The 23,699-nt window shown below is 41.7% G+C and overlaps 1 protein-coding gene across 4 annotated transcripts in view; it reads left to right on the forward strand.

Annotated features, from left to right (window-relative positions):
* The window catches only part of WDR7 (WD repeat domain 7), a 972,184-nt gene that overhangs the window by 522,890 nt on the left and 425,595 nt on the right, over positions 1–23,699 (forward strand). For all 4 annotated transcript variants that reach the window (XM_069219934.1, XM_069219942.1, XM_069219953.1 and 1 more), the window contains one exon: positions 4,756–4,977. In XM_069219934.1, the coding sequence (XP_069076035.1) occupies positions 4,756–4,977 (222 nt within the window). The remainder of the gene's footprint in view (positions 1–4,755; positions 4,978–23,699) is intronic.

Here is a 23,699-nt window from a genome sequence, read left to right on the forward strand (position 1 = left end):
AGAAAATCAGTGCCCCATCTGAGTCCACCGCAGCTATCATGCCAATCCACCTACTCAATGCGGCAGGGCACAGTCCAGAAGCAGTGCAGGTCACAGCTGAGCCACCAACCAAACGATATGGGCAGCAGCAATGGATGTTTACTGTACCTGTGGTCCAAACAGCTGTGGCTCTAACCTGACTATTTCCTTCACCATGACCCGCAACTTCTCATCTGTGAAACGGGGTACCTTTGTAAGGACATGAGTGTTGTGTGGTGTCTATTGTGCAGTGGGTGTTGAATAATGTGGTGGGGTGTGGGGTGCGTGACAGATGGATGGGTGTTTGTGGTGTGTGTAGTTGTGTCTGTGATTTGCATGTTTATCTGTTGGCTATTTTTCGTGTTCTTAAAGGGTTGTGGGTAATGTAGGTGTGTGTTCTATAGTGCTGTGGGTGTGGTGTGTATTAGTGTCAGGTGTGTGTTTTTGGTATTTGCCAATGTTGTGTTGCTTTGTATTTGAGTGGCCATTCTGACCTCTCCGGTGTGCACCGCCAATGGTTTACCGCCGTTGAATGTCCGTTGGGATTCGTGGGCCATAATATGGAGGGCGTTGTTTTGTTGGTGTGACAGTATGGGAGTTCCTACTGACACTTTACCACTTACCTTTGGTCTGGTGGATATGTGTTTGTGGCAGTATTCTGTCGGTTTAGTGTGTATGTGTCATAATATGGCGAACGGATGTTCGCCTCCGCGACAGTATGTTGGCGGCCGTCACCGTAGCGGTAAGCGGGATTTACTGCCAATGTCATAATGAGGGCCTTAATATTTTCAAAATATTTTACTGTGTGATTTGTCTAGGTGAGTGCAGTTTCTAAAATGACAATTTTTTTGTGTTTTATTTTTATTTTTTATTATGTAATTTGTATACATGGCTACAATTTCTAACATAATGTGACAGTTTTTAATTAATCATTTGTCTTTTATTTTCCTTTAATCTAGTTTTTTTTTTTTGTTGTACAGATAGTGTGATTCCTTGTCTCCATTGTTTTGCAACCCTTGTGAATTGCAAATGACTTAACATTATGTAGGTGTGTTTTTGTATTTGTTGTTCCTCCTTGTGCCTCTACTTAGTTTGCTTTCTTCCTCCCCTGCTATTCTGGATATTACCTATTTTACAGCCACTCCAACATTTACACCAAAAACATAGAATTGCTTGAGCATAGTTCTATGTACACATGCTACAGAAACATCATACATGAAAGATGGAACCTGGCACAGTCAGAATTGTCCACCTGCACCTTTGTGAATTGCATTTATGGAGTAGAGTACAACAAGTAGTACTGCTGGAGTGCTAATGCAAATAGTTGTGAAAATGCCTTTGTGAATTATTGCTTGAGTATTATTTGCAAAGATAATCAGTTTCATAACTGTGGAAGAATTAAGGGCCTTATTACGAGTCTGACTGTCACAAGATCGCCAGAATCGCAGGGTGGTCAGACCACCGCGGCTGGGGCGGTCTGACCATCACACTACGTCCCTGGTGGTCGGACCACTAAGACTGCCATCTCCACCAGGATCTGTGATCCCAAAGGGATAACGGCGATCGTGGTTGTAATTGGCCACGGCGGCACCGAAGTCAACGATGCTTTGCTGATTACAACCATGCCAGCCTTTTCATGGCGGTTCAACTGCCATGAAAAGGCAGTGCCAGGAAAAGGCAGGGGGGAGAACAAGTGCAGGGGGCCCATCGCCCCAGCACCATCGGAATGCGCACTGTCTGTGCACACAGTGTGCATTCCAAGAGTGCTAGGGATGCCCCCTGTGCAATGGCATTAGTCCAGTGCCGCTGCACGTTTTCCACTGGGCTTACCGGTGGAAACCTTGGTTTCCGCCGGTCAGCCCAGTGGAAAACTCGAATGGCGCCGGTGATGGTCTCCTCATTGGGAGTTTGGCGGTCGGGTTTTTCAGACCGCCAAACTCGTAATCAGCCCCTAAATCTAAGTTGGACTTGCTGGAAATTAAATCTGTAAATTAATTATTCACACAGATATCTGCAAGATCCCACAGAGCCACAATGCCAGCTTTGTTATTGCTGAAGACCACTTCCACACGTGTTTCTAAGAATGATTGCTTTCATCCGTCATTGAGAATTTCTGTAGAGCAGTTGGCTTCAGAAAGATATGCTTTGTTTTGAAAGCTTATGCACGGAACCATGTTTGTGTCCTTAACAATGAATCCAGTGAAACATGTAACAAAACACGTTTAACACGATAAATAATCTTATAGTATTTTTAGAATTTACTGAAACATTCATCGAATATTACAAACTCGTAGATGTCACTCCTATAGTTATGTTTTTCATATTTTTAACAGATATTTTTTTAAAGATCATGTCAGAATTGGAGGCTGCGCAGCATCAAGAATGGCGCTCTTGCTGCTTACCAGAGTACACTGTTAGGTGTTATTAATTTTCTTCCTGTGGTAAGGTGATCAGCCGCCCTGCCAAGATAATGGATCTGTGTGTCACCTTTTAACATGATTAAATGGGAGCACGTCAAAGCGAGGAAAAGCCCTATTTTTAGTAGACAAATGAAACTAGAGGATAATATTCTTTCGTGGGCTTTTTTATTGGTGAAAATATATTAAGCATTGACCTTTATTTTGAAATTAGCGACAATAATGGTGCATTCCTTCTACTGTCTACACGAAGAGCTCCGACCAGCAATGAAAGCCTCCAAATTAATTTTGTGGACTTTGTGTAAGCGTTTACATGAATGTGACGGGTTAATGTTCTGTCCGAAAACCTAAATAATTGCTCCACCCATTTATTGATTGTTTAGAAATACTGCATTTATATCAGATGCCATGAGAGTTCGACACCCTAGACGGAGTTTCAAGGAGTCCCCCGGTGCCATGTGTTTTTCTAAAATATGTATGACAAGAGTGGTCAAAACACAAGTCTGTTGGCATTAACCCTTAACATTGATCCAAGTGTGGCCTCAGAAAGCACAATGCATACACTTCTACCTTTGCATTTTACAAGCAGGAAACTGAGTGAGCTACCTGTATTTTAAATTAAATGTGTATGTTGATAATCATAGTTTGAAGACTGGTCGCGTTTATTACAAAAAAAGGTGTCTTCAAACGTAAACGTGCCCACAATTGTGATTAATTATTTTTAACATTGTTTGACAACTTCCAGAGATATGTGCCATTAGCAAAAAATATTAAATGTACTGTTAAAAGTAGCAGCCCCCTGATCTACAGTAGCGGACAGGCCTTTTATTTGCTGTGCAACAAATGTGACCTTTGCCAAGCTTGACTGACATTTGAGAAAAGTGTTTCGTTCCTTAATCGCTTCATTTCAAGACACAGAAAGAGTTAACACAGTGTTGCTAAAATTAAACAAAGAGAGAAGGAAGCGGGGCTTGCAGGAGGAGAGTGGGCCAAGAGCCCCTGTTGTGTAATTTCTTACGGAAGTTGCCCATATCCCCTCCCACTTCACTCCCCAAAGCAGTGGTCATTGTGGAGGCTGCGCGGCTGGGGTCAGTGCCTTGCCTATTGATCACGATTCCCGCGGTCCCCCCACTCCAGCATCTGCTTCATTGGCTCATTTCAGTGCCTGCTTCAGTACATTAGAATAGAAATCCATAACCTGGGTTGTGCTCATCCAAGCAGGGGAAGAAACGAAATTAAACGGTATAAAACAATCTTGGATCGGGAGGTGCTCCCAATTCGTCTTGATCGCAGATGTCACACCGGGCTCTCAGTTTGAGCACCTGGGCTGGAGGCAGCCACAGTGGAAATGGATGGAGCGGCGATCATTCATTTGTCAGCTAAGGAGCCAGGCAGCGCTTAGCAATTCCCTTCTGTAGAGGTCAGCTGATGGAACAATTGGTGCAACTCCAGAATGGCACTCTCCTTGGAGCCATTGTTGTGGCGCGTGATGCGTGCTGGGGCGGTGGGCGGGAGAACAAAGGCACGTTCTGCTTCCGGAGTCAAAGTGGCACGCTCTAATTACACTTACAGTAGTGCTTCTAAGGAGGTGTCGGTATGGGCTTATATCCGTATATTTTTTCTTTTAGGCCGAAGGCAGGTTTGTAAGGAACACCAAACACGGCTTTTAATTCTAGTTGTAGAACACACGCAATACATTTCCGTGTATCATTGTGTATTTTGAGCACCTTTTAATCCATCATTGCACAGCTGTGTGTTGTGGTGATATGTTTTTTTATGCATGTCATGATATACATAGACTTTATATTTTTTTGCTGCAAATGAAGCGCCGTGCTCTTGCACGCTAATAGGTCAGGTGGCATATCGCAGAAAATATATTTCTTGTACCACTAATAGCTAGTTACGCATAGCGAATAAGTCTGAACGTGTTGCACGTCAATATGTCTGGAGCCTAGGCAATTTTTTTCCATACTGCCTTCCAGGAAGGCTGACAGTTGTTTTTTTCCTTTCCTCCTACGCATTGATAAGACATTTCCTTCTTATTTCTTGTATTCCCATAACATTTTTCAGAGCCTGAACGACGCAGACAAATATGGAATTTTCTACTTCGAAATAGCCTTTCCATTTGCATTACTTAGCAGGGATGGCTGACAGAGCTAAATATACTGTACTTGTCAAGTCACGTACTATAGGTCTTTATTTAATTCGGACAGAATCGTGTTAATGTTTTCTGCTATATTTAGATTTATTTAATTTTCAATTAAATTATTGTGAAAAAATGTAATAATAACTAATTAGGAATATGCTTGTCTGTATCTAGGGTGCGTTTGTGGCCCCCCTCAAATGAAGAAAATATCCTCATCTTACGAAGAGCGGCGCAAGCAAGCAACTGCTATTGTTTTGCTGGGTGTGATTGGAGCAGAGTTTGGCGCCGAAATAGAGCCCCCCAAATTGTTAACCAGGCCACGAAGTTCAAGTCAGATACCTGAAGGATTTGGGCTCACGACCGGCGGTTCAAATTATTCGTTGGCTAGGCATACCTGTAAGTACTCCGAGTTCTACTATTTTTTTTAGAACTTCTACAACCACTATTTTACAACAGGTACAAGAATATGTTTGTATGCTATTTCATTTTTTTTTTTTTACTGTGATTTAGTGTCAAACCTAACCACAATATTTGATCACAGTTACTCTAGATATTGACTAAAAGATGCTGATTCCTTCACAAAAATAAATCGTGTTAGTGCAAACAGAAGCCTGAAACAAACAACAGGCAATGGAAGGAATGTGTGAATTAATGTCAGCCACTGGCAGATGCATAGAGCTGCATTACAGGCCATTAATTTTTGCTTTACTATGCCACTCTAGACAAAGACCTGCCATATGCATCTTGGTCTTGGTTCTGAACCACTGTATCTCTGTCTGAGAATCTCACTGATGAAGCATAAGCAGGCCAAAACCATTCTGTGATGCCTTGTGTTTCCATCTGGAGGGGACCTGGCGTGGACGTTCGGCAGGTCTGGGCCTTTTTCAGCCTGGTCAAGACTGATTTGCATATGGCGGACCTGTCTAGAGTAGCACAGTGGACAAGAAAAGATGGACTGGAATGCACAATGTGTTCTGAGTGATCGCCAGTGACTGAGTTTAAGTCAAGCATTCCTTCTGTCACCTTGTTTATTGCTGTTCACATTTTAAGTCCTGTGCAGGTCCTGTGATCACTTTGCCCCAGGACTTAAACTGTGGCTCACTGACCAGGCCAGAACTGGTGTGGGGTTGCTTGTCTTCCTATCTTGATGTGACCTGGCCTGGCAGTTTTGGGCTGGAGTGTTCTTGTTGAAGTATGACCCGGACTGATATGCATATGGCGAGTCTCTAGCTGCAGTGGTATAGTGGGTGAGAAACAGTGGCCTGGATTGAGATCAAAGTGTTTTGGAAGTGGCTGAGATTATTTCCTACATTTCTTCCATCACCTAATTGTTCGATACAAATTGGAACCAGTCAAAAGTCTAGATCGCCTGCATAGTTAATTTGGAAAGTACAACTAGTTCTTTTTGATTGAGATTGTGTTTTTAGTTCATATTTTTGCTGGGTTAGACCCTTAGGCTTTTGCTATATAGATTATCTGTGGCCTGACTCAGAGGTTAATCTGCATTTAACGTTTCTGATTTTCTTAGCACAAACCTAGTCATTTAGCTACAGCTACAAATAGCTCCATTGACAGTAGAAGACTTTTCGGGATCTGATTTTTATTGTTGTATAGTAACCATGCTGTTTATTGATAGTTTACAGAGAGCTCGCTTAGTACAAACTCACAACTTCACTTGTGTTGGTGGTTACTGATGGGCACCACCATCACTTATTTCATGACTCTTCTGCCTTCTGCGACATCTTGCACCAGGAGTGCAGCCAAAGACTGCCGTAGTCACAAGGGTAATCAATTTCGTACCAAAATGGTAATAGGACTGGTGTCTCTCCCAGTCGTGTGCAACTTCTTCCTAGCCATGCCTACTTTACAGCTCAAGTAGGCAGCTGCTAGAGGCTGTCTGTGCTCCCAGCTTGTAAGTTAACTGCACCTGCTGTTGAGACCTGCCTTTTTTAGGTCAAGCCTACAACAGCACATGCACTTCATGTGCTCTCACTTGCGAGATTCTGTTGCTTACAAAAAGGGCTTGGAGCCTGCCCATTACGTACCATTTGTTGGCTTCAATGCCACTCTTCTTTGCAGCCTCCTAATTGACCAGTGAAGGCCAAGCATCACTTTTGCTTCTTTCAGTGGAGCACGAACCAAACACAAATTGATTCTACTTAATGAGTCCCCAACTGCTGCTTCTGATGGGACTGAGGTACTATTTGTCCTTCCCCCTCCCACTACCTCCCTCCCTGCTGACACACACCTCTGTTTTGTTTTCTCTATACCCCCTCCTCCTGTTGTCTGTTATTGCATCTCCTTTCCCTCTAGTATTGCTACCCCAACCTTTTTGTTGTTGACATATTGAACTGCAGCATGGTCTGCTGTGCAACATGGCTTTAAAAAAACACTATGACGTGGTCAGTGCTGACCGCGTCATAGTGCTTTTTTTCCTTGACTATAAATCTACTATTCTGAAAATGCACCTCAGCATCCCTCAGAGTGGTTTAAATGCTACCATTACTACTGGTAAACTAGAAAGAGAAATGAAGAAATTAATGAAAATGTAAAGCTAAATTTGAATTAAAACTTGATAACAACGTTATAATTGTGAATATAGAGATTAATGAGAAGAAAAAAGGAACTCTTACATGCTGTTTCAGGAAACACTAATGATTAATACTTCATGTTCAAAGCTACCATGATAAGGAATGGAACATAATATGAGAGTCTTCTGGCCACAAATATCTTAGAATATCTTAGAAAATAGTAAAGGGGGTTGGAATTTCAATAATGACACAAATGTTGTTCCAAAAGGATAATATGAACAGTATTTCAAATTCAGTTGACTGAAAGAGTATAAAGGTTATCAGTACAGGACTACCCGCAGCAGCTAAGCAAAACACCCGTTTTTTAAAGTTATGTTTCAGTTCCGAAATGCACGTACAGCAAAGTAAATCCCGACTGTTTGTAGTAATCACACAGAAGTGCAAATCGTGCAATAAAACCATGTCCTCACCGAAAAGAAGATGGCAGGTGTATCAGTTGTTGACATCAAACCCCGGTTCTAATTCAGATAAAAATGTCTAACCCTCATCTAATGTACAGTTTGTAATTTGGAAATTGCGTAGTTGATTAGGTCTGTTTTTATCGAAGACCTTTTGATGTTACTAAAATTATATTTGTATTTGGGTCGGTGATCATGTAGTGATTAACAGAACATGGAATTGAGTCAATAGGGAGGTATTCAATTTTTTGTGAGTATATTATATCCCATATATGAAATGAAAGTGCACCTAACCATTAGCACTGCAACACTCAATGTAAAAGCGTGGTAGGGAGGGCCACTAGAATTATGTGGCACAAGAGAGTCAAATTATGCGGCGGGTTTAAGTAAATTATGTGTCAAGAAAAGGCAAATTATGCAGCAAAATGGGGCACATTTTGTAATAGTATCACTTAATTATTTCATCATTTTTAAGCTTGGTAACACTGTCTGGGCATTGGTTGCACCTCATTAGTACCAATGTAACACCCAAATATAGCAATAAACAACAGAAAGGTGACCAGTACAGTTATACAAAGGGCCTTTCGGCACACAACAACACGTCATTGCATTTTTAATAACTTTTGAACCGTTTTATTTAGAAACATTTTTGGGGGGTTAAAATCTGCAGATTCCATTTTTTCCATATCCGAAGACCCACGACCTCCAACCTCCAGCACAATGGAGATTCTGGAGTAGGTCACATCCTTCATTTATGCAATAATAAACTAGACACTAAACTGTCACATTATTCGTTTCAGGCCACTAGTAATCGTTCTCTGGACATTTCTTAGTAGACATAAGTGCTAAGTGTCAGTCTTGAGCTCGTGCCATCAGTCTAGACTTCATCCCTACAAGCGTAAAAACGTTTGAGGCACATATTAGGAGATTATCTTCAGTAGTCAGATCATCTTGAATTTTGGCAATTTCGTGTAGGTCTTGCATCAGACACCATTGATGTGACAAACTTTAAACAATGAAGTGCCTCACTTCTTGAAAAAACACATTATCTCCTACTGCATTACTAGACAAGAGAAAAGGTTATCCCTTGTGTTGCTTCTGCCCAAAACAAATCTCATTTCAAAATGAAATTCAAACATTCAGGAAAACAAACCAATCTGAAGCCTACCTTACTCTATGATTTGTCACCTAGAAGATACTTCAGAGGTTTATGGTCCATGCAGTTAGTTTCCTCATTCATACTTTTGAAATTCTCAACAGCCCAGACACAGGCAAGTGCCTCCTCTTCTATAGTGCTGTGTTGACACTCAGAATCTCTGAGGCTTCTCAAAGAAATTGCAACTGTTTTTTTACTGCCATCAGCTATCTGGCACAAAGCCCCACTAATCCGTGCAAAACTCTCATCAACAGGAACTAAGCATCAGGCATCAGAACGATAACGCTTGAAAGAAGGGGCATGCACTCTTGCTTGCTTTAAGTCTCTAAGCAATTTATATTGATCCTCGTCCCCAAAAGTTGACCATTTATGAAACCGTTTTTGCATGCCTTGTTATGCACAATAAAGCCTGACACAGAATAATATTTGCACAGCCTTAGGAATGACATATCCTTACCCTATCTGTAGACAACAGAGAATCCTATCATCTTGAGGAGATTTGGACTGGATACCTAATTCAACATGATCATTAAATATCTTAGATTTTTGTTTCAGTGTCATGCCCTATCCCTTAAGATGGATAGCACCAGCTCCAAAATAACATTGTGATTAACGCATGACTTGGCAAAAATTTAAATGTCTATTTATAATGCAGTCATGTTTAATTTCCTTTAAGAAAAGTCAAAACCTCAGTCTTCAGTGTACTGCAGCCGCTTAAGGTAGTCAAAGCGGTGAATCATGGTGAAGTCCCCCTCTTTTTGTTTTTGCTGTGCAGCCTGTTGTAAGCCCGGCATCTCCCTGTACCAACCATATAGTTCTTTACACCATTACAGCAGTAATAAACAATAACCCATGTTATTTGTTATGCATTTGTCATTATTCTTACATCTCTTTTCATGATATCCCAATTTACATTTAGTACATTCACGTTTTCCTCCTGAAGCCTCACATTTAGTGAATTCCTTTAATACCAACATGAAGGTTTCTTTGACTTCACAGTAGCTACTCTTTCCTTTAGGGGCGGATTGTGAAAACCCAAATGACTTTTTTTTTGGGGGGGGTTGGGGGTGAGAGGTGCTTGCTGTAGTAATTGGCCACTATTTGTCCTCTCAAATATTGATCTGTTGAACCTTCAAACTTTAATGCATTTGCTGCTGCTGGATCAATCTATGCCAGGGCCCCACGAGATGCTTATCGCCTGCTCAGGAGGTCCACAGTTGTTTAGATAACTAAATAATAATATATTATATATTAAAGGTGGAAAATGTAAATTTTAAACCTCTCCTAAATATGAAGCTAAATTGTGATATGGATGATCGGTGGCCTCGATTGAAGTAGCTGTAGCACGCACTATGGACAAAATAGACAAAGTTGAAAAGTCCCATGATTTCAATTACAATTTCGATTTTCATAATTTCTTCCTTTGTAAATTAAATACATTATTTCATAATTGTGTATTTGTTTGAAAAGTATTTGTTTATGTGTTTTTCTGTATTATTTTGAGGTTCATAGAAATATCTTAGGTGGTGTCCCTGGTTTCCAATATCGATTGAGTTGTGGTCAACAGAAAGCGAAAAGTTAAGAAATACTCAACTCCACAAATATACTAGGATCATCCAGAAAACGTTTTTCTAATCTCTGTGCTGCTTCCATAAATTTACCCATTTACCAAAACTGTCTATTGAATAATATGTTGCAAATGATCAAATATTGTCTGGCTTTCTGACTAAGGCAATTAAGTAAGACATGTTTTTTCCTCTGTGGATCAAATGTTCTTTCGTCAGCTGCAACCAGGTAATTTGTTAAGCTTCTGCAATACTGTTTTCACGTCATTGGTGTACCCCTGTGTCTTGCAAAAAGAGTGCGGGCAAATTTACATTCTGCATGTTTGTTTCGAATAACAAATGTCCTGCAGGTAAATTATAGTTAAAATCAGTATGTGTGTCTCCTGTGTTGTACAAGGTCTGGTATATGAATGGTATAAACCAGGAACCGCGAGGTAGTGGGTTACTGAAGGTTAACAGTCACGTGAACTTGACATTATTAAAAACAGAATAGCATTGTAGAGGTCATCATTGGTCACTCTGAACCACTCGTTCCTTTAATTTGACTAAGTCAGAGCTGTAATTTGCAAATTTTTATTGCCAGTATTATCCAAGATGGCTGCCACAGTGTCACTCTGTAGAATGATAGTGTCAGTCAGTAAAACATGCACATGTTGCTTGTTAGTTGCGTAGTGTAGCATCTTGCCTGCATGCCTTTGGCAATTTTTGTATGGCAAGGGAGCAAGTCTCGCAATGCTCAATGACTGTATATCAAGAGTGACATCTTCTTTGAGAGCACTATGGCAGAAATTGTCAGACAAAGGGAAACAGAAGGAAAGAATGCTATCAAGTGTGCCAGATCCTTGAAACTATTCTCTGAACTCGTAGCATAAATAGGTACTCCTAAGGGAGTTGTGGGCAAATATTTATTTTCAGATACATAGTAGCCCACATGCAGCGCATCCACATACAAATAGCAGGACCTCCGAATGCCGACCTCCGTCAGTGGTGCCTTGGAGGGCACAGTTTGTGGCAAAACTAGTGACATGAACAGTATGAATACAGCGACAAACATATGCCAAATTTCAGCCCATCTCTCATCAACTTTTCGTCACTTTACCCTATACGTAACTTGCCCTGGTACCCTGCACCGGTACTTTTTATCATATAACCAGCTTTGCTGTGCAATTAACTTTTTTTTTAAAGTCTAAAATTGGACCATTATTCTTACAAAGAATGCCCACAGTCTTTACATGTGAATATGTATTTCATTAAGTGTCTGCCAGCATCGTATTGAAGCTGGGATAGGAGAGACCTACAAGTAGGCTCAGATAATAAATTGCCGCAGGTCCCAGGGCAGCAGCCATCAAGAACACATGAAGCCAAAGGTCTCCGTGACTTCCACAGAAAAAGGTGGCATATTTATGTCCTATAAAATGTAACTTTTCATTCGGGACACAATTAGCAGATTGTCTGCTAATAGCACCATTATGTGCGCCTCTTTGTGTCACGGTGTTTGACTTCATGTGGATAAAAGATTGTCGAAGCTGCACAGAATCGCAGGGCGCCTGCCATTGTGCCAGTACTCTTGGATCAGTGGATTTTAATCTCGAGGGCGCATTGAAATTCACTAAAATGGTAAGCAGGCATCACTCTTCCTCCTCGCAGCTGCTGGGATTAGATCAGTTTGTTAAAGCTTAATTGTGCCTCGGCAAATCTCGATGCGAGTCCCAAAAGACCTAAACACGCTTGTTAAATGCAAACAGTCCATTTTTTAATAGATTGCCATCAGAATTTTGATTTCCAATCCTTCGTGATGGACTGCAGTCTATTTATATTAGATGTTTAAATGTATGTGATGCCGAAAGGCAGGGAAGATAACTGCGAATTAAGAGCTCGCCCTGGTTGCAGGTTCAAACCCTGTCAAGACATACTCACCCTTTAGTCCTTTGAATGTTGATAAAAGTGAGCAGGATTGAGTTGTGAAATAATGATGGTTATTAACTGCTATTTCCCGCATTGCATAACGGAAACCTGCAAATGCAACCCAATTATGAAAAATAAGGAGTTTTTATTGTAAAAGAGTCCCATTCAGGTTCTCCCTCCACTAGTAAATAGTTTTCGAGTTTTACTGTTTATTTGAAATTACTGCATCTTTGTGGTGTATAACGGTTTCCAATGTACTCCGAAGACTTCCAGGAACAGGTACCTGGACACCCGAGTCTGTAGTTTGTTGTTAGGAGATTTTCCTATTAATGTTAACTTATGAGATGTAGTTACATAGTTTGTTATTGTAACATAACTGTTGACGAAGAGTATTTTTCATTGGTATTAAATTCTGCTTTATTCCTAATATCCAGGTAGCAATAATATGGTGTTTCATGTTAACAATGCTCCGCTTAAACACATTTCTCATTTACATTTTGTTGGTTTGAGATATGTAGTGATCTCAAGGGACTGAGAAGGCTGGGAAAACGTATCCACCATCTAAGGACAAGTATAGATAAGTCCATCTGGAACAGAGATGCTCCATAAACTCACTCAGTTGTGTCACTGGTCTGAGCGTACCTGTAGCCAGAAGAGGAAACCAGTTATCAAGTTACTACTGCTCATAAGTAGTAAGAGATCAATTTCCAGACACATATATTTGAATATAAAATGATTATTAAAGTTGACTACCCGTCTCAGGATAGAGGTTAAGCGGTTGATAGTCAGAATTGAAAGGTGGAGGGCAGAAAGGAGAGACAGTGCTAGAGAAAACAGCATTGTCAGTAATTAGAATATCAATAATGCTTTCGTTTAGCAATCTCTAAATGTTAACGCTGGCAAGATTTGTTGTTTTAGAAACCAAATTCTAATGGTACATCTTCCCACAGACTTCTTACCTTGCAAATATTCCTTCCAGGCTTCAAACTTGTTTGGAAAACATTTCCTCAGCAACCATTCTTCACTTCCATTAGGTGGCACCATGTGACTCCAGTCACTATTCCACCTATGATCCCTTTTTTCAGTACTTCACATTTTTGGTCGGCATCTGTCTCTGTGTTTCACTGAATCCCTCTGCCTTTAACAGCAAATAGATCAAGTATCTCCAAAAGGGCGTTGTATGAAGATGTCCCTTCAGATTCCTAAGGTGACCATATTTGGTATGGGGTCAGAACAAGACGCTGTGGTATATGGCTCTGGTGCCTCCATCAACTTGATGGCCCTTAGAGGGCCAGCTCCCACAGAGAAACTCTCATTCAGACATCCTCTCTCACAGGTAAATCACCTTCCTGGGAACATCCTTCAGATTTCCTCAAATCTTTTCTAAAAAAAATACAAAAAAGTGTAAGGACCATCTGGAGTTTCGACGCCATTTGTTGTCACCAGACACTTCCTCAGCTTCACATGAAACAGACTCCCTCGCACCCATCCAGGCTGGGGGTTCCGGGGTCTTTGACCCACTCTATGCATGTCAGGGCCTCCACAGGGTGGGCCAAACATCTGGTGATGCTGGATCTTTTCAGGACGTGGCTCACTGGGCAAAGGCAAAACCATCTAAAGCACTGCCCCTTGTTTTCTCTGGCTCTAATTGATTATGAGAATTCTTTGGGGTGCACCTTCTTAGGCTTGAACATGCTCCCTTTATAGAGGATATTTTTGGTTCGGGTTCAAATGCTTTGACTATAGAGACAAAGATATAGTTGCATCATGGATGAGAGATCAGAAACTGATTGCATTCTACCACTGTACATTGCTGATGCTGGCAGCGTCTTGACCTTACAGAGTCCAGTGACCTTGGTACTTGGCCTGAATGGGACTTTTCCTATCTGTCCAGCTCTCCTTCAGAGGAAGTTTCCTCTTACAACTGTAATTTGGTAGGCAAAGGTGGCCTTAGGCTTGGTTTTGCCTTTTAGTGGGAGAAAGGGTGAAATTTAGCATTTTGTTAGAAATGTTTTAATTCTCCACAGCTTCTCTTGATTCTTTTTAATGAGTTTCCCCTAGACCCTTAATGAATGCAATTGTGGAGCTCTTTTTTGCCGTTGACCTTCTACAAGCAGATCACCAAAAGCCATAAGCCTGTCCCGAATGGCCTGCCTCATTTGTCCTCCAACCCGTTACCAGTATTCTGGTTGTTCGAGCATCGCCCTCGTAACCCACACATCTGTCCTATGTACGCTTCAAACAGAAACTCTTAGAAACTTGATGGCTTGGTTTGCACTGCTAATTCCACCTACCTTTTGTGTCCCTATGTCCGTGTCTTATATGAACTAACATTCACCCGCTTTCCAGAGTGAATGCTGAGGCCATTCTCAAACCTGGCTAGTGATGGGCTAAATGCATCCAGATAGGCCCTGGAATGTGGTTTTAATACAGCTGATACAATTTTATGGTCTCTGGGTAGGATTGTCACCCTGAGATGACATACTCGGATGTGTTGCACTGTCCTTTTGTGAGATATTCCAGACTGCTTATGAACAGGCCTTTGACTGAGAACAACTATTCAAAGAGAAAGCTAACATTTAATTGGAATGTTTAGATGACAGTGGTGATATAGTCTGAGCCTGATCCCCCTGCACCGCAACTCCTCTGACAACTTTAGAAGTTCTGTGGTTACTCTGGGGCACTCATAACAGCCTGTCTAAGTTCCTCAGCTTAGCAGGTGTACCATTCCTTTAAAGGCAAGTGTGGATATAACGTTCATCACCAGCTGCGGGAGCTGCAGATCCAATCTATTGCCCACTATCCTGTATGGGCTCTGTCATTCTCAAAAACCTCTTTCACTTCTTCTCTTCCCATCACTTTCTTCTGGTAGGGGAGAGTCTACCATTTGTTGCTAATTAAGGAGCATTCACAGTGGACTTCTTAATGTGTGCTTGACCACCTGTTTTTCAGTGTGAGCACTGTCTCGCGCTTCGTTCTAAGAAGCAGATTGTAGGAAAGAGGCCGTAGCAGTGGTGCCTACTAAGACAGGGCACATGATTTTAATCCCCTTACTTTCTAATGTTGAGTAAGGATGGATCGTGGATCGCTGACTTCTGCACTTACTCATCCGGTAAAACATGTTTAAGTTACAACACTATGGACGCCTCTCAGCTCGTGCTGATCCTAGAATCTGTGCTCAGGTTCTACACTTATGGATGGGCATCTCATCCTCTTGAGGGTTCGCCTTTTCAACCCCAACAAAGTCAAATTACTATTGTGATAGATGCCTTTCTGGGCTTGGTTGCTCGTCTGGGCAATATGATGGCACTGGGTATATGCTCCATGTTGGAGCAGCTTTGACACAAAAAATGTGCTTGGGATGTGGGCTCTCCATCTTGCCACACAGTACTTTCTCCCTTCCATCTCAAGAGAAATTCTGTTGGACAACATTACCACCTACCCATCAGCAGCTCTTGTGGTGTGAGCCTGTGGACCCTTTGTTGGAAACCATTTCACCTGCAAAGTGGACACACAATATGGGGAATCTTACCAATATCAGCTCATTTGGCAGGCTCCCTCATTGTGAGTGGATTGTCTCTGGAGGACGGTGAGTGGGAGTTCATGCCCGATGTGATAGCACTTCTCCAGATTTGGGGTTGCATTTGTTTATTTTAGACACAGTCGCATATAGGAAGTGTCTTCAGTTTTGTGCCATAAAATACCCTCTGAGTGAATTCCTGGGGGATGCCTTCAGGGTCAGCAGCTCTCAGGACCCGTTGTATGCTTTTCACCAGTTTTACTTCTGTAAAAGTTACTGCGGGAGAAATGAGTAATGTTTATATGGCGTACAGTTCAGTTTCTGTTCATCATTCAGACACCCCAGCAGAGCACAAAGCTCTAGCAGCAGGATGGTCAGACCATGCACTCGAATCCCCAGGTGCTGCATCTGCATGGTAGAGATAAAATGGAGCCAGTTAAAGTACTTTGCGTTCCTGCTTCGGTCACAGAGGTCATCTTGGCAGCTAGGAAGCTTACTGTTATATCTGTGTATGCAGGCGCAGGACTAAGTTTGTTCAGTGCTGTGAGTGAGAGGGCATCAACCCTTTTCAAGTCTCTCCTTGCTAACATATTATTTATGTTGTCCCTGTCTAAGCAAGGCCTAGTAGTGTCTACAATTAATTGCTGTCTGCCGACTCTGCCTGCTTTTGTTCGTCTACCTGTTTACCCTTTCCTGTCTAGATCTTTATAAGTTGCACTTTTTATAAAAGGTTTGTTTTGCTTGTTTTTTCCTTTTCCTTTTGATGTTCCTCTGTAGGATTTGAATCTTGTTTTGGCTTTTGTGATGGCATCTCCATTCGAGCCGATGCACAATTGCCAGTTTGACTCCTTACTCAGAAAACAGCTTTGTTGGCGGCAATTGTTTCTGCATGCAGGGTCGAAGAACGCTATCATCACATTGTGTGTATTTCCCAAATGGGGAATGTCAGTTTGATTAAGCCCTACTGACGAAATTCCATTTTAAGGAATTTTCAAAAAGAGCAATACCCAATCAAAGGATTGTTCTGAGAAAAAAATACTGGAGAATGATTTGATTCTCGGGTCAGGTCACACAAGAACTGATTGTAGTACCTCAAATTATAGGCATTGCAAGAAAACTTTATTTTAAAAACTGCAGATGGGACACAAACAATATAGATGGAAAACAAAAGGAAATTGGTTATAGTATTCTTTTTTCTGCCTACTCCAACCCGGTGAAGTAGAATTTAACCATGAAAGGGAGAATAAAGTGACGGCCACAGAATGTGAAGAGAGAAAGAATACCAGGTAAATAAAAAAAACAAAAACAGGGATGGTAAATGGGATAGGGGTCCAGGATCTAGTTTAACAGAAAATAAAAGAGCAGAGAAGGGGTAAGTGCCACCCTAGTATTCCAGGTGAATTGAGGGGTATCTAATGGGATGGGGCAGAGGAAAGAAAAATAAAGGAAAAAGAAAACTTAAGGGTAGGAGTAAGGGTGGGTATCAAGGCCATCCTGTTGAAAGTGAAAACAAGGAAGGAGGTGTGCGATGTAGTACAAGTAGGCACAAGAAAAGAAGGAGGTGTAGGAGTAGGGGTAGAGATAATATGAAGGTTGTGTAGAGGATCATTGAGCAGAAAAAGATTAAGAGAAAAGTGATGGTTACTAAATGTGCAGCATCAACCTCAGGGGCGGAGGGAAAGATTAAAATAAATTAAGGTATTAAAGAGGAGGGATACACTCCCAAAAATATACAGGAAAAAAAATATAAAAGGGAGGAAATGTTACAGTGGTGATCTTCCACACACCATCCCTCATTATAGAGAGGTAGGAAAAGACACGGGGAAAAGAGAGGTATTTTTTGTTGTAAAAAAAGATAAACCAATGTGAAAGTAACATTGTATGCCAAAAAAGGCAGTCATCAGTCTGGTTTCGTCAGCATGAAGAAAGATGTTCTTGGTGAAGAGTTTGTCATATCCGATTCCATGAAAAAGATTCATGAGAACCAGTTTCTTCAGGTTGTTTTTTTTTGTTGCAGACACTAAGAACCTGGAGAACTCCAAACCCTGACGATTTATCCATCCTTCTCAGTCTTCCATCTGGATAGATTGGTTTACTTTGCACCTGCCCATCCTCTTTGCTCAAAGTAGTTTTTTTGCATTCCATGTGACCCAGACTATTACTCTTTCAGCCTTCCTTTCTCTTCGTGCAACCAAGGAAGAGAAACATCTGCACAGGCCGGATCTCCATTGTGCAGTGCCGGATCTCCATTGTGCAGTGCCGGATATCAACTACGTGCAACAGTGCGCAGTTGGTGACTAGCTCTTTGTAGGCTCGGCTGGAACTTAAAAAGGCCTAACATATTACTTGACGTTGGGTCATATTTTGTATCATGATCAGCAATGCCCTGGCCAAGAAAGACCTTGTAGGAAGGCATTTCATCTCCCTTTTTAGAGCTGTAATGGTTGCCAGCATCTGTCAGGGAGCTGCATGGTCGTCATTACATGCTTTTGCAAAACAAAGCATTACTGCCTTATGTCTCAGGCATGAAATGATGAATACTTTGTCCGTTCTGTGATGCACATTTTAGTTGGTTATCTGCTAATACCGAGTCCCACCTCCGTGGGAGCTGCTACTTTAGGACTCATTTATAAGGCAAGGAATCTCTGGGGCGATGTATCCATCAGATGAAAAAGTTACTTACCCTCACTAATAACATTTCTGGTGGATTCCTAATCTTCCCAAATATGCTTTCCCTCATCCCTGATAAACTAGAGCTGTCATGCCTAAGATCCCAAGAAATGAAAACATGTTACGTTCTGTGTTTGTTGTGGTCATTTTGGTTCCTCTTTAAGCACATCGTTGTAGTAATAAATGAATATTAGTAGCACCGGTTGGCACCTAATGTACTCCAGTGAAAGCATGTCCGGATGCAGAGTCTCAGATGAAGCTACATGTTTCCACCTGGCAGTGCTGGGTATTCATTGCTGGGGAAAAGATTGCCAAATCAGTCTGAAGCATGTATTTATAAGGTGAGAAATCTGCAGCAACATTATCTCCCTGTAAGAATTATCATTACCCAAGGTAAGTAACGTTTTTAGTGTTTCGAGTGTATTACTCTGTGGTTGACCTTATGGCTTGGAGGGGGGATCTCATGAACCCTCAGAATCCAAAGTACTTCATGCTGCTGGAATTGTAAGATGATCAAATAATTAATGACTAGAAATTGATGAAATGCAAGTGCACACTAACGTAGCTTTAATATATGCACACTGAGTGCTAATTGGCTGGCACAAACACCGTACAACTGCCTCGACATTGCTGCTGGCATCTTCGTTGTAGTCTAGTCTTCAGAACAGTGGTCATCTAGCAGCCGCCCCAGACAATATGTAGGGAGTATTATCCCTTTTCCACCTTGATGTGCATAGCGAGTGCGTTTTTCTCAACATACTTGAACACACAGTGTTAAACTTAGAAGGGAATTCACAGAGCTAAACTGCTTACTGTCACCTGCATAGGTGTTCAATAACAACCTTGTTTCACATCTAAAATATTGTGGACTAACGACGTACCATCTCATTTTAAGGTGCACCCAGAAGCCTGACAGTCCTACGAGAGGACAGGACTATAGACGGAGGACTTACACATCTCATATTATGCAAAGTCTTGAGGAACTGAGTGAGGAGTCAGTCAGGTATAGGAGGGTATCTTCTATAAGTACATATTGGGCCCTTCAGTACAGTGTCAGGTACATAGATGTAGTCCAGACTTCATCCTCCCATGATCTGTAACTATCTCCCAGGTTCCACTCCACACTCACACCAACATGCCATTACATCATTCACTCTCAGCATCCCAGGCTCAGCTCAAGCGTATAGGCAATGGGGACACACTGAAGTGTCTTCTTAAGGACTTTTGGGGGACCTTGGCAAAAAATATATTGGGTACTTCGGTCAAATAATTTTGAATTTATGTTACCTATTTCTGCTTCATGAATCACTGTGATGCCATACAGGATCAAATTATTCGTTAAAGGTTGAGATAGAGAAATAGATAGCAGTAAGGAAGAAAAAGTTCACTTTCTCAGGGGCCCCTGGGATGGTGGGGGCCCTGAGCAATTGCCCACCTTGCCCATGCCTTAAAAGGTCTCTAACACCAGGTGCTACACCAGCACAGGAATTTTACACAACTATCCAGAGCACATGGCAATCCTGAACAAAACCCTTCTGATCATCTGGACAACTTGTGTGTCCAAAACTGGGTCTCATATTTAACATCTACATTACACTGATTCCATTGGTCACAAACATACTCTCTTTGTACAACAAATGCATTGTTTTTGTTTGAGGTGACAGAGAACCCAGTAACCCACGTAATCACAGGAACAAAAGACAAAAATTTGCAAAGCCACGAGGTCTCACTTATGCAAGAGCTACTGGCTTTACCACTTAGTTTTAGCCTTGTTGTACGCCAGCTTGGCTGTTGTTCAGCATGACTAAAAGTGTGTGGCATAGAAGAGAGTGGCGTGGAGTGTTGTAGAGTGGATGGCAAAGAGTGGAGTAGAGTGTTGTAGAGTGGATTGTCAGAGAGTGTTGTGTGTTGTTGCATACAGTGGCATACATTGAGGTGGCATAGTGTAGAGTATTGCAGAGTTTAGTGGCATTGAGAGCAGTGGCATTGAATACAGTGGCGTATAATGCAGCATCACAGAATGCAGTGGCATAGATTAGAGTGGTGCATAGACTAGAGGGGTGCATAGTAGAAGAGAGTGGCTCAGAGGAGAGTGACGCAGAGTAGAGGAGTGCAGATTAGAGGTGCATAGAGAGCAATGGCATAGAGTGCAGTGGCATAGAGTAGAGTGATGCAGAGTGGAGTGGCGTAGAATTGAGTGATGTAGAGATGAGTGGCATAGAGTGCAGTGGTGTAGAGTGGGGCAGAGTAGAGTAGCATAGAATGGTACAGAGTGGAATATAATGCAGAAAGAGTGCTGTGGCATAGAGTGCAGTGGCGTGGAATAGCACAGAGTGGAATAGTGCATAGTAGAGTGGTGTAGAGTTCAGTGGCAGAGAGTGCAGTGTTGCAGAGTAGAGTCAAGAGTGCAGTGGTGTATAGTGGCATAGAAAGCACTGCCGTAGAGTACAGTGATGCACAGTAGAGTGCAGTGGCATAGAGTGCAGTTGTTTAGAGTAGATTGACATAGAGTGCAGTGGTTAAGAGTAGAGTGACAGAGTGTAGTGGCGCAGAGTGTGGTTGCGAGGAGTAGATTATTTCAGAGTAGAGTGAGGTGGCATCGACTGTATTGGTGCCACATAGAGTGCAGTTGCGTACAGTGGCATAAAGTGTAATGGCCTAGGATAGTGTAGAGAGAAGTGGCATTAAGTGAAGTTGTGCAGAGTAGATTAGAGTGGTGTACAGTGGATTAGCTTAGAGTGCAAGGGCATAGAGTTCAGTGTTACAGAGATAAGTGCATTGGCATATAGTGCCTTGGTGTAGACTGCAGTGTTGCAGAGTGATGTAAAGTACAGTGGCATAGAGTGGAGTTGTGCATTATAGATTGGTGTTGCCTAGACTTGAGTGGTGTATAGTACAGTGTCGAAGAATGCAGTGCTGTAGAGAGGCCAAGAGTGCATTGGCATAGAGTGGAGTGGTACAGAGTAGAGTAGAGAGGCTTGCATGACGTGGTATAGAGTAGAGTGATACAGAGTGCAGTGGCATGGAGTGTTGTAGTGTGGAGTGGTGCAGAGCAGAATGGAGTGGATCTTTCATGGCGTGGTAGCACACTGCCATTACAGAGAGCACAATTTTAGTTGAAATGGCTATTACATTTGGCCAGACATAAATTTTTATTAATAAACCTATACGGTGCACAGACAAAAATATGTCGAAATTGCATCACCTAGTACATAGGTACTCACAAACATTTTCCCACGGGCCAAACGGTGTGGTCTGTGATGTGTCTGAGGGCTGCATTGATGCCAGCGGAGTGTGGTCAGGCTGGGGATGAGGGGGTGTGGGGTGAGGCATTGATGGTAAAGTGAGTGTAGGGGAAACAACACATATATATGTAGTTGCTGAATTGCACAATATCAAACCAGAAAACCTGGGATTAATCCCCAATTGACCAAGTTGTGTGATCTTAGGCAATAGTTTATTTCACTACCCTTCACTATCACATAAACAGGACCTAAAGAATACATGACTTCAGGATGTCCGCTGTACAAACCCTTCTCCTATGTTTGATTTAAAAAAAACTATAATGTTTTACTTGTATAATAGGAACCCAGGCCACCCACAGGGTGCACATGACAAAACTACTTGCCACATTTCACTATTGGCATTGTTTTATGGGTAGGGGAAAGAGCTGATGTTTCTAAATTCATGTTTGAAAACTATCACTTTTAAAATACTGCTTCTCAATGCGCTCGTATAATCTGATGTACTAAACTGGAAAGGTTCTGCGTGTTAATTAAATACACTTTTTGAAGTTTGAAGAGACTGTATTGAATGTTTACACTTTGCTGCAAGATGGCATTAAAAATGAAAGTGCTCCTAAAGTTAAATGATGCAGGACTCAACATTTACTTCATTTCTTTAACACTGATTATCCTTTAAATAAATCGTTGCCTGTTTCTTTAACATCTTTTTTATTGTTATCATCTCTCTAAGTAAATAGCAGCAGAGTGCTGCAGGAAGGCTGCATGCAGTCCCGGGATGTACTTTGAGTATAAGTGACCAACTATAATGATTTTTTGATCATATTAAATCATTTGTTTCCAGCACACTTAAGAAATAAAAATGGTGCTTCATTGTGTTCCTAATTCTGATATATTCTGAAATACACAGTTCATTTAAATGTTGTTGTGTGCTAGAAAAAATACTCTTTCCTACCTCCAGTGCCCAGCAAGATTGTCACATAAATCCTCTCACTTGGAAGTCAGCGAAATAAAAGTAAACAAGCGCCCTGGGAAAACAGCGCCTGACATTTGACCTCAGTCTCTGAATACACAGAAAATGTGGCAAGATAAGAACAAGATTTACAGGCCTGTTTACAGAAAGGGACGAAAGGATACTGTAAATAAGGTTTGGGCAAGGGAGGGTACGACCTCAAGTTGGACAGCCAAAACCAAATAAAGCCAGGAAAAGAAAAGCAAGAAAATGTGAGTTACAAACCACAAAGCCAGAAATGAGCAGAATGCATTCTTAGATCAGCTTTCCGAATGGTCACTAAGATGTCTTTAGTAAACCAGAAAGCTTGTGCTGTCTGGTTGGCAGTGACCTAAAATTGAGACTCCGGAACTGCTACTTTTACAGTACTACACTTGCTGCCTGTAGCCCAAAGCTGTTTAAGTTACTGCCCTCACTGTACCCGCCTGAAAGCACCTGTACCCAACTATTTAACACAACATACATTTATTAGGAGGTTTAACACCTCATACACCCATGAAATAAAAGGTCCGGCGGTTTGAGCGTTTTCTTTTTAAGTTATATCGGTTCCTCTTGAAATGGTGAGTGGACTCGTATTTTGCATGGCTGTACAGCAGAAACGGTTGCCATCCGATGGCTGAACTTTCACTGTGGCGATTTTAAAGGAACATTTCCCGCTAGACATAAAATTGTTTGTTGTCAGTACTGTGTATAGGTGCCGCAGTTATGTTTAAGATGACTGCACCAACGTCAGGATGTTCATATGAGCTGAAAGGTAGTTGTTAAATGTTTTGTTTTCTCCTCCATTCAAAAATCATTTTCTTTGATACTCGCTTAAGTGAGAAAACATCTTGTCCTGCTGCAAACGCTTATGCTGGTCTACTTTCCCCTATTTAATAACATGAGCCGAGGCGCGTTGCAAGTGCCTCAGGGCACATATTGTACTCTTGGCTAACGAGGATGTGCTGAGAATCGTTCCATCCTTTCTGATGAGCGGGCTAAGCCTTCTTCCTTACAATCGGATTACCAGAGTGTGAAATGAAAATTGTAACCATTTGTGAGGTTGATGAATCATGCTAA

This window comes from Pleurodeles waltl, chromosome 1_1 (assembly GCF_031143425.1).
Source record: "Pleurodeles waltl isolate 20211129_DDA chromosome 1_1, aPleWal1.hap1.20221129, whole genome shotgun sequence".
Lineage (NCBI taxonomy): Eukaryota > Metazoa > Chordata > Amphibia > Caudata > Salamandridae > Pleurodeles > Pleurodeles waltl.